Source organism: Pongo pygmaeus, chromosome 1 (assembly GCF_028885625.2).
Source record: "Pongo pygmaeus isolate AG05252 chromosome 1, NHGRI_mPonPyg2-v2.0_pri, whole genome shotgun sequence".
Classification (NCBI taxonomy): Eukaryota; Metazoa; Chordata; class Mammalia; order Primates; family Hominidae; genus Pongo; species Pongo pygmaeus.
In genome coordinates this window covers 154295543-154312581 of record NC_072373.2, presented here as the reverse complement: position 1 = coordinate 154312581, position 17039 = coordinate 154295543, and the positions used below count along the sequence as shown (strand labels likewise).

Below are 17039 nucleotides of genomic sequence, written 5' to 3'. Positions count from 1 at the left end.
TACATTAATATAAATATATACTATATATAATGTATACATTATATATAAATATATAATATATTAATGTATACATTATATATAAATATATAATATATTAATGTATACATTATATATAAATATATAATATATTAATGTATACATTATATATAAATATATAATATATTTATGTATACATTATATATAAATATATAATATATTAATGTATACATTATATATAAATATATAATATATTAATGTATACATTATATATAAATATATAATATATTAATGTATACATTATATATAAATATATAATATATTAATGTATACATTATATATAAATATATGGTATACATTATATATTAAAAACATATATATAATACCTTATATATACTACCCAGTATATATATATACTCACACTGGTACATATATATGTATTACCTTCACATTTATTTCACATTTATTTTCCTACAAACTCCATAAGAAAGTTGTATTTAAAATCTCACTAAGTTCTGCTCTCTGAGGGCAGGGCCCATTTCTGTTTATTTACCCTAACACATAGAACGGCTTCAATAAATATGTATTGAATTTCTATAAAATGAGGAAAGTCAGGCTCAAAGACTTGCCCAAGATCACCCAGTATAAATCCTTTACCTTAGTCTTCCCCACTTGCCCCATTATGCCGTTTGACTCTGTGTCTCCACCCAAATCTCACCTTGAATTGTAATCCCTTGTGTCCAGGGAGGGACCTGGTCGGAGGTGATTGGATCATGGGGGTGGTTTCCCCAATGTTGTTCTTGTGATAGTGAATTCTCACAAGATCTGATGGTTTAAAAGTGTTTGGAAGTTCCCACCTTGCTCTCTCCCTCTCCTGCTCCCATATGAAGAAGGTCCTTGCTTCCTATTTGCCTTCCGCCGTGATTGTAAGTTTCCTGAGGCCTCCCCAGCCATGCAGAATTGTGAGTTAATTAAACTTCTTTTGTTTATAAATTACTCAGTCTCAGGGAGTTTATAGCAGGGTGAAGCAGCAGACTAATACACCCCAGTAGCTAATATTGAGTGTTCACTATGCCCATCACTGCTCTATATACCTTGCGTGATAATACGCATTTCACATTTATCTTCCTGGAAACTGGAAGTGTTACCTGGTTACACTCATAAAAATATGATAAAGATTATTAACTCCATGTTATAGATGAGTAAGTCAAAGTATTGAGAAGGAATTTGTCCAAGATTATATAGTTTGTAAGAGGCAGAACAAGGATTCAAACCCATGCAGCCTGACAAATAATCTTTGCCCTAAATTAGCAAATTGTCCCCACCCTTCTCCAGAATCTTAAGAAGGTAGCAGGTCATTCCTGTTTTCTTGGAAATGGACAGTTTGTTTATGTTTTTGTTTTTGTTTTTAGCCAGAAAGTTCTGATTCAAATTCTGGCTCTATCACTTCATTATTTATTTTCAGCAAACATTTATCATGAGATTATGTGTCAGAAGCCACTCTAGGTTCATAATTCGTCCTTTTAGGAAAACAAGGAAAAAAATAGAGTAGAATAGAGGAGATACATCTTTCTAGTTTTGTGATCCTGAGCCTCCACGTTTTCATTTGTAAAATGAGAAAAATAATTCCCAATTTATTGGGTTATTTTGAAAATTAGGAAGAGTGGATATAAAATATCTAGTATGTCGAATGGTATAGGTGCAGTTATTATAATTACCACTGTTATGATTATTACTTTTATTTTCATTAGTATTAGTCTGACTTTTGGTTTCTTTTCTTGCTACTCCTTAGTCTTCAGAGTTAAGCCCTATTTATCCTTTTTTTGTTTTTAATCTTGGAGTAATCTGGCTTTGGTTTTTTTGCTGCTATTATTTCACCATTTTATCTACACAGAATTCTGTATATGTGGTACGTTTCCCATCCAACTATTTGTATATTTTATCATCATATAATGTTAGAATGCCTTTTAGATTTTATTCTATATTGAGACTGGTGCATTAATCAGATTGATTTGTTTTCAAAAAATGAATATTTTAGATGAATTAGCACAATAACTTCTTGGGCAGAAACAGTCTTGTGGGTGAAAATTCACTTTTTTTTTCTTTTTATTAAATGTTTTGCTTTTATTTTGCTTCTGAATGTTTCTGTATGTTTGTAATCACAGATATTTCTTTATATCTTTTTATAATGATTTTATTAACTTCAGCTTTATAGGCATTTTCTTCAGATTTTCATATTTCTTTTTTTAATTTATTTTTGACATAATAATTGCACTCATTTAAGAGATACATAGTGATGTTTGAATACATACCATGTATAATTATTAGATCAGTGTAATTGGCATATTATATTCATAAGCTTTATAAGCATTCCCTTCAGATTTTAATATTTTGAATGTTCTTTATCATTCAAGTAAGTTATTTAAAATTTTTATTGTGTTTATAACTGTGTGTTTGTTATGTACTTGAACATTTACTGCCTTATTTGAACTTCTAGATAACTTTGTACAGTAGGTAGGGCAACTATTTTTTTTTTTTTTTTTTTTGAGACGGAGTCTCATTCTGTTGCCCAGGCTGGAATGCAGTGGCGCAATCTCGGCTCACTGCAGGCTCCACCTCCCGGGTTCACGCCATTCTCCTGCCTCAGCCTCCCAAGTAGCTGGGACCACAGTTTCCCCCCAACACGCCCGGCTAGGACTGGGAAAGTTTAAGTGCTGTCTAAGCTTGTATAATAAGGGATAGAGCTGGGGTCATGTCTTCTAATGCCATATCTAGTGTTCTTTCTACCATGTAATCCTTGTAAATAATCTGAGAAGTACAAAATGTTATTAGTAATTCTGTTTTATAAACACATTTCAATTTATCTTGACCTTATATTTTACAGGATCATATGTTCCAGCAGAATATTCTTCCTTTAGAATTGCTAAACAGATTTTTACAAGAATCAGTACTGATGATGATATCGAAACAAATTCATCAACATTTATGAAAGAAATGAAAGAGGTACCCAAACAAAACTTTTCTTATGTTAAAAACATTAAATTCTCTCACTAATGGCCAGTTATCACATAAAATATTTTCATACTAAAATATGCAGATGTGCTTATACCCTTTTCTAAGAGCCAGAGGGCAGTCAAAGACAGCCTCCTAATTTCTGTTTTATGTGGAAATGGAAGACAATGTTTTATTGAAAATATAATTTTAAGAGAAAGAGCTAGCATTAGTAAGTAATAAAAGTGTGCCTAAATGTTTTTACAGGAAATACATAAAAGACTTCAGAAAACGATAACTGGTTCAATACCATTTTGCATAGTATTTATTGTTCTTCATAGGCTTGATTTTAAAACAAAAGATTACTGTTAGAAGGCTTTCAAAAATCATGCTCTTCTTTGTCCTCATAAAATTTTCACTCCCTGTAGCAAAGTATCACCTATTTCTGATTGAGCAAACGTCAAGTAGTCTTTAGAACTGAAGGAATTAAGTGTAACTCTTGAGATATCTGTATTATGAATTTAGGTTCACTGTTTAGTTGGATAATTTTCTTCAAGTAGATAGGTGGTGACTAAAGTTATCATTTGTCCCACAATTGATATAATTATTTATTGTGTATTAAATATCTATAATAGATCATAGCAATATATTAGGCACTTAAGGTATATTTTTAAATGGTCCTAGCACTCAAAAAGCTTAGTCTTATAGAAAGGTAAAATGTCCATCAAAGTTACTATTGTGTCATAATATAATAAAGGTAAAATTCTATTTTTGAGAAAGAGGTTAATAAACTTCAGTGGAAAAGAGCACTTCTGTCAATTTAAGTCTTAGTCTCCATTGGTCATGGATTTAAATTTATTTGTTAAACCAAGAATCAAGACTTAGGTATTTTTTCTCAAATTTTTCTTTACTTCATCTTTACAGGATATAGAGTAATACTTAAATAAATTTGAGAGGTGGTTTTAGATATTTTATAGCAGTAATTGATTAGTCATTTGTGGAGAAGAAAATGACCATCTTTGTGCTTAGTTTAAACATTTAATTTATTGCATTTTTTCACTGTATCTAAAGCATCAATATTTTAGATAATGGTTATTTACTCTGTTGTCTCATATACATATGCATATGTCTATTTATGTACACATCAGCTATTCTACTGGAATTATTAGTCATGAGATTTTTAGAAAAGAAAACAATGTATTCTGCTCAGCAGGATGTCTCTAAGAATACATTTCAGATGAACTTATAAAGAGACTGGGTTTCTCCTCATTTTTTCCTGTGATATTGACAGCTGTTTGGTTACAATGAATAAATATTAAAATTATATATTTCAGATAGCATATATTCTACATAATGCTAATGACAAATCGCTCATATTAATTGATGAACTTGGCAGAGGTACTAATACGGAAGAAGGTATTGGCATTTGTTATGCTGTTTGTGAATATCTACTGAGCTTAAAGGTATTCTTTTATTTTAAGTATATTAATTTTGAGTCCTTCTTTATGTATCCTTTTATTATTATTGAATTTTATGGGCACCCACAAATAGCTTTTAAAACAATTTAAATAGTAAACACATATCATAGCATTTATATTTTTGTTCCTTCATTTCCAATGGAAGTGGGAATCATTAGTTTGACAGCCATGATATAGACAAGGAAAAGATGAAATCAAGAAATTCAAATAATGCAGAATGAGTCAGTTGGCTTTAATTTCATCAAATTAAGTAGCAAAATATGAAGGTCTTTCAGTAATTGCCTATATATGCAATAATGTTGACTATGATGTTACAACAGGAAGGAAAGCACTAGGCAACTCAGGTAACTTTACAGAAAATCTATTTTACCTACCTAACTAAAATTTTATTCCTTTAAAGAAAGTAGTTTTTCGCAAATCAACTATGTAAAACATTGATTTTTGCTCTATTAAATTAATTTATAAAATATCTTTTTAAATGATCACTCACAATATATACAGATATGAACAAAACTGAAATAAAAATACTTTTTGTTGTTTAAGATGCCTTAAAATGTCCCTAAGATGAAGTTATTTACCTTAAATGAAAGTCCATAATGATTCATTTATTTTTATTTTATTTATTTATTTTTTGAGACAGGGTCTCTCTCTGTTGCCCATGCTGGAGTGCAGTGGCACAATCTTGGCTCACTGCAACTTCCACCTTTCAGGCTCAAGCAATCCTCCTGCCTCAGCCTCCTGAGTAGCTGGGACTGCAGGCATGCACCACCATGCTTAGCTAATTTTTGTATTTTTAGCAGTGACAGGGTTTCACCATGTTACCCAGGCTGGTCTTGAACTCCTGGGCTCAAGTGATCCACTCACTTCAGCCTCCCAAAGTGCTGTGATTGCAGGTTGAGCCGTCAGGCCCAGCTCGTAATGATTTATTATATGGAATGAGAAAAATCTATTTTATGCTTAAAGGTATGTGATAAATCAAAAGTAATGGTAATAAATAATATTAGTCTTTGTAATTTTGAATGTGTCAGTTACAATTTCTCATATAAATAAAGTGCATATCTTACTTAAGATTAAAAGCTAATTAGTGCCTCTGATGGTTAATTTTACATGTCAGTTTGACAGGGCCACAGAGTGCGCAGACATTTGGTCAAATATTGTTCTGGATAGGTCTGTGAGGGTGTTTCTGGATGAGATTAGAATTGGTAGACTTAGTAAAGTAGATTGCCCTCCCTAATGTGGGTGGGTCCCACTCAATAAATGCAAGACTGAATAGAAGAAAAAGCCTTCCAATAAGTAAGAGGAAACTCCTCCTTCCTGGCTGCCTTCAATATGGAAGATCTGTTCTTTACTACCTTCAGACTCAAACTGAAACATTGGCTTTTTCTGGGTCTGGAACCTGCCAGCTTTGGACTGGAGTTGTACCATTGGCTCTCCTGGACCTATAGCTAGTCCATTTTAGACCTTGGTACTTGTTAGCCTTCATAAATCACATGAGCCAGTTTCTTATGATGAATCTCTTCACACGTGCACACACACACACACACACTCTCTCTCTCTCTCTTTCTTTCTCTCTCTCACTCCTGCCCCGCCCCCCTCTCTATTGGTCCTCTTTCTCTGGAGAACCCTAATATAAATCTTGGTTCTGACATGATCTGACAATAGTGATAAGTAAAATATCACTATCATATACTCTTAATCAACTGCTTGTAAGCAGCAGAGATCCAGGTGATTTTATACATGATACTTCCAAACATTTTTGGCAAACTAATGAATATAATGAAATTGTCTGGTTGCTCCTAGTGTCACTAGACAAAGTTGGGAAAGCAAAGGATGAACTCAAGGATTCAAATTGCCAGCTCAGGCCCCCACCCAAGGGACTTCCAGGCACTGCCCATCACATACTTGGTGAGGGCCTGCCTGTCACTACCAGGAATAACCAGGCATCACATGTTTCCCTAGATCACAGCAGGGGGGCTGTAAGAAGGGCAGGGTTTCTTAACCTGGGATCCATGGATCCCCAGGCTGCATGAATCTGAAAACTTGAGTTCAGGAGCCTCAACTTAGATGGGAAAAAAGCCTCTTTATGGTCACTAACCTCTACTGGAAATTGAGCCTTTTCTTCCAGGTGAATGCAGGCAAGCAAGCACACCAGGGTTAGCAGGAACTGTGCTTTCCCTAGCTAGAAACCACAGGTGTTTTCCAATTCTTTGATAGTGGCTGTAGACACCAGGAAATGTGCATCACCTCCTCACTGTTTCCAAAAGCAGGACTTAATTAGCCTTGCTGCTATTTAATGCGTTATTTAATGTGTTAACTTAGAAGCATGTGTGTCACTTTTTAACTAAAAAATTTTAAATAACAAAAAAGCACCAAATTGCCAGCTCATTGCTGCGTAAATGACTTGAAAGCATCTAAGTGTGCCCTGAAGGAAATCCTTATCTCCTATAGTCACAGGGTTGAGATTGCTGAAAATCAAACCCAGAATCTCATCCTATGCCAGAATTACAACACAAGTTGGACTGCCAGCTTTATAGGGTATCTACTGTTAAAGTGAGAGCATTAGTTGGGAAGGAATGGGAGACTACCAGTTGGAATAGGAATGTGTAGGGAGATGCTGATGAACCTGGGGACATTTAGGCCCTAAATTCTGATGAGTTGTCTTTGCCAGTAGAAGAGACCACTTCACCCCATCTGAGGGGATTAACCTAGCATTACCTGAGGAAACTGTAATGGCATCCCAGGCAATGCTGAGTCTCCTCAAGATGCACTTCCACCACATTTCTTTGCTTCTAGACCTGTAACTAGATCTCTAAAGGTGAGGTACAAAATGTGACTATAAGGAGGTACATTACACTCTGAAATAACTACTTGAATTTTCTACTTTATACAGACAGAAATCCAGGTAACATGCATGGGAATGTATTCTAAGGGTGTGGGATAAGGGTGGAAGGAACATAAAGTTGGATTAGGCCGAAGTTATTGATATGGGCTTACTAAGCCAGGTGTGCATTTAATGTTGCAACTCAAAGAGTTGGAAAGAGATCTAACAGTTTGATTGGCTGAAAAACAGACCAAAACATGGCCCACCATGAATGAGTTGCCTTGGTTTAATGCAGAGGAAGGGATTCAAAGCTTAGGGAGGTTGGAATGTTAGAGTGGGTTTGTCATTTAAGATTACTTACCCATCCTGGAAGAGTCCAGATAACATACCTTTTACCATGACTATGAGAAATAAATTTGTGAGAGGAGCCCTGGCAGCCTTGAAGAGCTCTGTTATCACTCTTCTATGTAGGACAGACCTTACGGCCCACTGTAAGGCCTTCACTGCAGGCACTGAATTGGAAAACCCAAATGCAATAGGAATAATTGGATCCCAGGGTGGTAGGGGCCAAGTTGTGGCACTCAGCCACCAAAGACAAGGTGGATAAGTTACTGTAATGGGAAGCAGAGTTAAAGCAGCAATCAGAATAATCTGACTTACACAGACCTATGGCTTTGGATAGGAGGGCTACTAAATTCTGACTTGATCTGAATAAGCATAAAAGTTCTAGGTTGAGGTTTTATGCATGAGATCAGCAACAGGAGCCTGCAGTCACCAAGAATGACCTGGCTATAGCCATTACTGCATGCCCAGTCTGTCAGCAGTGGAGCCCAACATTGAGTCCCCATTATGGTACCATTCCCTGGTAGCAGATTGATTACATTGTACCACCTCCATTATATTCATATTGGAACAGCCACTTATTCTGGACATCAGTTTGCCTTCTGTATGTGTAATGTTTCTGCCAAAACTAACATCCATGGACTTAAAGAATATCTTAGCTGCCATTATGGTATTCCATACAGCATTTCTTCTGATCAAGGAACTTACTTCATAGCAAATGCAGTGCTGCAAAGCGCCTGTGCTCATGGAATTCATTGTTTTGACTGTGTTCACCAACCATCTTGAAGTAGTTGGCTTGATAGACTGGTGGACTAGTCTTTTAAGGACTCAATTACAACACCAGCTAAGTGGCAATACCTTTCAGGACTAGGGAAAGGTTTTCCAGAAGGCCGTATATGCTTTGAATCAGCTTCCAATATATGATGCTGTTTCTCCCATTGCCAGGATTCATGGCTCCAGGAATCAATAAGTGGAAATGGAAGTGGCATCACTCACCATTACCCCTAGTAACTCAAGGGCAAAATATCTGCTTCCAGTTTCTATAACCTTGCTCTGCTGACATAGAGGTCTTAATTCCAAAAGGAGTATACTTCCACCAAGAGACATAGCAATAACTTTTTGACCTGGAAGTTGAGACTCCTGCCCAGCCACCTGTCTTATGCCTCTGAATCAACAGGCAAAGAAGGGAGTTATTGTGCTGGCTGAAGTGATTGATCCTGAGTAGCAAAGGGAAATTGGACTACTACTCCACAATGCAATAAAGAAAGAATATGTCTGGAATACAGAAGATTCCTTAGGGTATCTCAGTTCTGTCATGCTCTGTGTTAAAGGTCTGTGGAAAACTACAACCCAATCCAGGCAGGGCTATGAATGGCCAAGACCTTTCAGGAATGAAGATTTGGTTCACCCCACTAGTTAAAGAGCTCTGACTAGCTAGGGCTTGCTGAAGGCAAAGGAAATACAGAATAGGTAGTAAAAGGAAAAGGTAGCTGTAATTACCAACTACAACTCTCTTACCAGTTACAGAAATAAGGACTGTCTGTAATTGTTATGATTATTTCCACCTCATTTTGTATGATTTTTTGGTGTGTATATATACATATATTAAACAAATATTTTATTTCTTCTTTTATAATGTAACATAAGATGTGTTGACTTCACATCTTATTATTTAAGTATTGCCAATTTCACATTATAGTATTTAAGTTATGAGATATCAAGAAGAATGAACATCACTCAATGACGTTACCTCCTTTTCTGGAAAAGGGGTTAGTGCTTTCTCAGTTATGCTGAAGACAGTTGTATCATATTAGAGGGAAGTATGACCTAATTATTGTCTTCATTTGTAGATTAAGTGTGGTATAAGGAGATGCCTATGGATGCTAAGTTTACAAGGGGTGGATTTGTGTTGGATAGTTTTATGTGTCAACTTGGCAAGGTCTTGGGGTGCCCAGACATTTGGTCAAACATTCTGGGTTTATCTGTAAGGGTGTTTCTGGATGAGATTGGTAGACTGAATGAAGCATATTGCCTTCCCTAGGGTGGATGGGTCCCATCCAATAAATTGAAAGCCTGAATAGCAGAAAAAGGCTGATCCTTATAAGAATAAGAGAGAACTTACTGCCTTCAATCTGAAACACTGGTTCTTTCCTGCCTTCAGACTCAAACTGAAACATTGGCTCTTTCTAAGTCTACAGCTTGCAGGCATTTGGACTGGAGTTATTCCATCAACTCTCTTGGGTCTCCAGCTTGCTGACTGTAGATTTTTGATCTTGCCAGCCTCCATAATTGCATAAGCCAATTCCATATAATACATCTCTTTACACACATACAACACACACACACACACACACATATCCTATTTGTCTCTTTCTCTGGAGAACCCTATCTGTTTTCTTTTTTTTTTTTTTTTTTTTTTGAGATGGAGTTTTACTCTTGTTGCCCAGGCTGGAGTGCAGTGGCATGATCTCAGCTCACTGCAACTTCCACCTCACAGGTTCAAGCATACAGTATCTGTTTCCAAAGTATTCTACAATAGTTTAAAATAGTGTTTTTAGTATTACTTTACAATATTATTTTCTAGTATGAATAATTTAATAAAAATGTAATATTGCTACTTATTTTAAATTAAATTATTATTTTCTAACACAGTGTCCTTAGTGCCTAGCACAATTCTTGCAATAGATAGGGTCTGAATAATTATTTGCTAAATTGAATTAACCTGAAATAGAGTTTACAAAGTTACTCTAATAGATTGGTTTGGCATATAACTTTTAAGGACATTATTGTTATTGAATATAGTCTCTACCTTTTAAATAGCTTACTGTGTTCTAAATATTTTCCTGTAGCTTTATAAATTTGGTTTTGTTTTATACTCCTTTTGATTTGTTGAGTAGGTATTTAAGAATTTTCATTTTTCTGTCATATACAAAATTATTCCTTCCCTTGCTTTTCACCTTCCATAGTTGGTAGCCATTTTGCCAATCAATTATTTTTACTGTCTTAATATTTAAATTTCCACTGACCACCTACGTAATTTGTCACTGATAATGTCTTAAAACGTAACTGGTTATTCAGATCTCTATCTGTCTTAGTAAATTCTGGGCTGGAAATCTTGTGCTGGCTGTAAGTCACTTGAAACACTTTCATCAAAATCACCTAAAGTACTTACAGAAAATGCCATTTCCTGGGGCCCCACATTAGAACAATTGGTTGACAATTTTTCAGGGGATATGTACCAAGAATTTGCATCTTTAACAAGCTCTCTAAGGGATTACTAATGTTTGAGAGCCATTATCTTAATCAGTGTTCTCAATCTTTCTTTTTCCTCTACCAGTACCTAACCCAAACACAATGAAATCTAAAAACTAAAAACTTTTGGAATTTGACATACCTAAGACAATCTCTTGATTCCACTGCCAAAACCTACTTACAACTAGGGAGGCTACTTTTATAGTTAAGTTTTTTAAAAATTGAGGAAAATATTTTTTTGCATGTGAGTTACCTTCCTGATAAATGATTACCTCAATTCATAGCTTTGTTTCTGGTAAACTTCATCTTTTCAATATCTTCAGATATATTTTTTAGGATTTTATTTTCAGTTTTGTTCTCTTTCCCATAATGTGGCATACATGTCTGTGTACAAACATAATAAACATATCTTCTTCATTTAATATAAAATCTCAAAACATTTTAAAATGGATTGATAATGTTAGCCTCCAAATTATTAGTTTTATTCCTACATCTCTGCCAAGCTACTTAGAAAATTAAACTAAAATTTTATGTTCACATAGTTAAAATAGAATTTTCTAGTTAATTTTTAAAGTACTAATATTCATCGTCTGTTATATATTCCAGGCATTTACGCTGTTTGCTACACATTTCCTGGAACTATGCCATATTGATGCCCTGTATCCTAATGTAGAAAACATGCATTTTGAAGTTCAACATGTAAAGAATACCTCAAGAAATAAAGAAGCAATTTTGTATACCTACAAACTTTCTAAGGGACTCACAGAAGAGAAAAATTATGGTACTGCATATAGAAATTATACCTATACATTCAAATACTATATATTCTCCTAAGACAAACTTTTATCTCTTCTTTACTTGGCTGTCAATCTAAGGAAATTTTCTCATTCTTTTGAGTGCTTATATTCTCTTAGATTGTATTTTCTATGTCAAGCTCATTATATCTATATCTAGATATAGATATATAAATCTTTTTAAATTTTTATAAGCCAGTAACTATGTAAAAATACAGTGACAACTGAAAACCCTAGAAGTATTAGTTTCCTTAGAAAATGTAATTTATCTTATATTTGCAAGTTATATAATGAATTGAAAATTATATATTTTCTACACAATCTTTCAGTAGCAGGGTCCTTCCTCTGTTTTCTTCAGGTTCTGGGTACTTGAAAATTAAATCTAAAATCTTAAATCTTAAAAGAGAATGTATTACCAAACCATATGTTTTTTTTTTTTTTTTTTTGAGACAAAGTCTCACTCTGTCACCCAGGCTGGAATGCTGTGGCACTATCTCTGCTCACTGCAACCTCCACCTCCTGAGCTCAAGTGATTCTCCTGCCTCAGCCTCCCGAGTAGCTGGGACTACAGGCGTGCACCACCATGCCCAGCTAGATATTCTTAAACTTGATTAGCTACTTTCTATTTAAATCATTAAGTCTCACAGATTCAGAGAATTTTCAATTGGTCTGTACATATAAGTTTCAAAAATTATTTTAGCTATGGATATGACCCTTTGAGGGAAAAAAACCGTCTTTGTTTTGCTATTTGAAATTGGAAATCAACTGGATTACTTATTTATATCAGATGTTTAAAATTTGTAAGCCTCAATTTCATGATCTATGACATGGGAATAATTTTTCATATATGTAGAGTTGCAAAGATTCAATGAATTATCAAATGTGAGCTGTGTGGCACAGTGCTTAGCAATTACTAACGTCTCAATAAATTTTGATGTTGCTTCTATTTCTAAAGCAATAAATACAGTAAGCTATTGGTGTACAGTAGAAAGCCTGTATGGCATTTATACAATAAAATTAAGCTCTAAAAACATGAGAATTATAATTGATACTTTGAATTTGCATATAGATTATTCACCAACTGTTATATCTTCTGAGAAATTCCTGTCTCATTGATTTAGGTGGGTGAATGTTTAGCTGTAGTGTTATCTCTGTGACTAGCTATTATCTTCCCCTGCAAAACTCATATGCCTTTTGACCTTCTGTTAACCAACTATATTTGCAAATGGAATTTCAATATTATTATTTTCTAACTATCTCTTTTGTTCCTGATATCTCAGAGCTATATTGAGAGGTAACTGATATTCTAATTTGCCCTATGTGTCTTGGATAAGTAATTAAATCTAATAATTGGCAAGTTGTCATCCAGAATTTTGGAAAGCTTAATTCTGAGAATTATTGAGTAGTTCAGAAATGCCTCTAGAAGGGAAGTTTAAATCTGTGACTAAAAGATTAATACTAGTTAAAACAAGCATAAAAATGCCAGCAGTAACAATATTGAAGCCAATTTAAAACAAATAATTCTAGGATTAAAAGCTGCAGAGGTGTCATCACTTCCACCGTCAATTGTCTTGGATGCCAAGGAAATCACAACTCAAATTACGAGACAAATTTTGGTAAGAAACTTTGTTCTTATTTGTTCTTCAAATTAAAAAAAATACTTTTAGTGTAGATTTTTATTATGACCTTTGATCTAAATATATAATAATTAATATAATAATTAAAATATTTAAAATTAAAACCTAATTTCTAAACAAAGAAAATTAATTTTACTTCTTAAAACTCTTTTGGTTTGGTCTATTATAATCCTCGCAGCAAATCAGCTAACAAGCTATGAGATAAAAGTTAATCAGTTTAGTTTCTAAAGTAATTATTGCTATACTAACTTTATGATGAGAAAATAAATCTATTTTAAGTGGACATTAAAAATGAAAATCACTATGCACAATATTTGTATAATTATATATTTTTTATAGTTTTCAAAGCTTTTCTACTCATCATATGTAAGCTTCATAACTCTTCATGAAGTAATTAGGTCTTTATAGTAAAAGATTAAAAAAGGATTACTTCTACTCTTAATTTTACAGGTTCACAGAGGTTAAGTGATTTGTTAGGAAGCAGTAGGTTCAACACTAAACTCACATCTGTTGACTCAAAATTTGGAAAATTTTAGTTGGTTGCTTTATATAAGTGTTTTTGGTTTTTGGGTTTTGTTTGTTTGTTTTTTCGAGATGGAGTTTTGCTCTTGTCACCCAGGCTGGAGTACAATGGCATGATCTCGGCTCACTGCAACCTCCGCCTCCTGGGTTTAAGCGATTCTCCTGTCTCAGTCTCCTGAGTAGCTGGGATTACAAGCGCCCACCACCACACCCGGCTAATTTTTTTTTTGTATTTTTCGTAGAGGTGGGGGTTTTGCCATGTTGGCCAGGTTGGTCTCGAACTCCTGACCTCAGGTGATCCACCAACCTCGGGCTCCCAAAGTGCTGGGATTACAGGTGTGAGCAACCGCGCCCAGCTGCTTTACAGTGTTTTAAAAATGCAATGTGTTCAGTAAACTGATCTGGTGCAGTGTGATATTTTCTTCAATAACAATTTTCTGTGTCCGTCACTCTTTCTTAACCTGACTTCCATTTTTAATTCCTCTCTCCTTTAAGTTCTTCTACTGTCTCTGTGACTTCACTTGCCTAATTATCTATTTGAATCTCTTTGTCAGAAATTTTAACTGTTCTGTACTCTGAAGAAGCTCTTATTACCTAACTCTTTAGAGTTCATCTTACCACGTTTCAGTTATGGACCACCTCTCCACTAGCCTTCTAGTAGGCTTTGATTCTCCTAATGAAGTTTGAAAAATATTCAAAACAAGCTATTTTTATCCACTGCAAATTCATATATTCTGATTTTAGTTGAATATTTTACTGGATAATTGTGATTTTTTTCTTTTTTTAATTGATAATAGTTGTACATATTTTGGGGGTACATGTGATATTTTGATACTTGCATGCAATGTGTAATGATCAAATCCAGGTAGTTAGGATAGCCATTACCCCAAACATTTATCTTTACTTCATGTTGAAAACATTGCAATTCTTATCTTCTAGCTATTTTGAACTATACGACACATATTAACTATAGTCACCCTACTGAACTATTGTACACTAGACTGTTTCTTCAATCTAACTGTATTTTTGTACACATTAACCAACCTCTATTCATCTCCTTCCTCCTCCAAACCCTTCTTAACCTCTAGTAACCATCAATGAGCTCTTCACCTCCATGAGATCAACTCTTTTAGCTCAGGCATATGAGTGAGAACATGTGGTATTTGTCTTTCTGTGCCTGGTTTATTTCATTTAGCATAGTGATTCTTTATCCATGTTGCTACAAATGCAAGGATTTCATTTCTTTCTTTTTTGGCTGAATAATATTCCATTGTGTATATTTACCACATTTTCTTTATCCATTCATCTGTTGATGGACACTTAGGTTGATCCATATCTTGGCTATTGTGAATAGTGCTGCAATAACCGTGAGAATATAGACATCTCTTTGATATACTTATTTTCTTTCTTTTGGATAGATGCCCAGCAGTAGGACTGCTGGATCATATGATAGTGCTATTTTTAGTCTTTTGAGAACCCTCCATACTATTTTTCATAGTGGCAATACTAATTTACACTCCCATCAACAGTGTATGTGCAATGTGCATTCCCCTTTCTCTATCCTCACCAGCATTTGTTAATTGTCTGCCTTTTGGATAAAAGCTGTTTTAACTAGGTGAGATGATATCTCATTGTGGTTTTGATATGTATTTCCTTAATGACTGGTGATGTTGAACATTTTTTCATATGTCTGTTGGCTATATGTTTGTTTGTTTTATTTTTTAATCTTTTATTTCGCTTATGTTGTTCCCTCTGCTAAGAATTTAATTCCTCTTCCTCCATCTACCTCATCCATATCATTTTTATTTAACATTTTTACCTAGCTCAGATGTGAACTTCCCCAAGAAACTTCCCTGAATTTTTTTCCAGTGGAGCAATGAACTCATTTCTTGTTCTTAAGGGCCCCTTTTCACAACAACTATGATGTAGTTGCAATAATATACCCACATTGCCTATTTTTTGTTTATTTTTATTTTACTTTATTTTAGATTAAGGGGGTACATGTGCTTGCTTCTTACATAGGTATATTGTATACTGCTGGGAGTTGGGCTCCTAGTGTACCCAATAGCCAGATGGTGAACATTGTACCCAATAGGTAATTTTTAACCCTTGCCACCTCCTACCTTTCCCCCTTTTGTCCCCAGTGACAGTTATTTCCATCTTTATGTCCATGTGTACCCATTGTTTAGCTCTCACTTATAAGTGAGAATGTGCAGTATTTGGTTTTCTGAGTTAGTTCATTTAGGATAATGGCCTCCAACTCCATCTATGTTGCGTAAAGGACATGATTTCATTCTTGTTTATGGCTATATAGTATTCCATGGTTTTCTTTATGCAGTCAACTATTGATGGGTGTTTAGGTTGGTTCTATGACTTTGCTATTGTGAATAGTGCTGTGATGAACTAGGTACAGGTGTTATGTATGTGTGTGTATATATATATATATGTATATATATATATATATAGTTCCTTTAGTTCTTGGAGAAATCTCCATAAGGTTGAACTAATTTACGTTCCCACCACCTGTTGGCTATTTGTATGTCTTCTTTTGAGAAACATCTATTAAGATATTTTGCCAATTTTTTAACTGGGTTTATTTGGTGGGATTTTTTTGCTATTGAGTTGAGTTCCTTAGATGTTTTGGTTATTATTTGTTTGTTATTATTTTGCTTAATTTGGTTGTCGGAAGGAGAGCTTGAAAATATTTCCTCCCCTTCTGTAGGCTGTCTCTTCACTTTGTTAATTTTTTTTTTTTTTTGCTATGCAGAAGCTTTTTAACATAATGTAATTTTATAAGTCTATTTTTGCTTTTATTGCCTGCACATTTGAGGTTTTACCCAAAAAGTCTTTGCCCACATTAACATCCTAAAGTATTTCCCAATGTTTTCTTCAAGTAGTTTCATAGTTTCCGGTCTTACATTTAAGTCTGTAATTCATTTTGATTAGATTGTTATATATGTTAAGAAATATGAGTCTGGCTTCATTCTTCTGTATATAGTTATCTATTTTTCCCAGCACTATTTATTGAAGAGACTGTCTTCTTGGTGTCTTGTTGAAAATGAGTTGGCTGTAAATGCTTGGACTTATTTCTGGGTTCTCTGTTCTGTTCAATTTTTCGATGTGTCTGTGTTTATGCCAGGACTCTGCTGTTTTGGTTACTATGGCTTTGTAGTATATTTTAAAGTCAGATAGCATGATGTTTCCAGGTCTGTTCTTTTTGTTCAGG

The 17039-nt window shown here is 34.3% G+C and overlaps 1 protein-coding gene across 3 annotated transcripts in view; it reads left to right on the top strand.

Annotated features, from left to right (window-relative positions):
• MSH4 (mutS homolog 4) overlaps window positions 1–17039 on the top strand; it is a 120903-nt gene that overhangs the window by 93816 nt on the left and 10048 nt on the right. For all 3 annotated transcript variants that reach the window (XM_054448694.1, XM_054448701.1, XM_054448712.1), the window contains 4 exons: window positions 2861–2979; window positions 4302–4430; window positions 11467–11641; window positions 13182–13270. In XM_054448694.1, the coding sequence (XP_054304669.1) occupies window positions 2861–2979; window positions 4302–4430; window positions 11467–11641; window positions 13182–13270 (512 nt within the window). The remainder of the gene's footprint in view (window positions 1–2860; window positions 2980–4301; window positions 4431–11466; window positions 11642–13181; window positions 13271–17039) is intronic.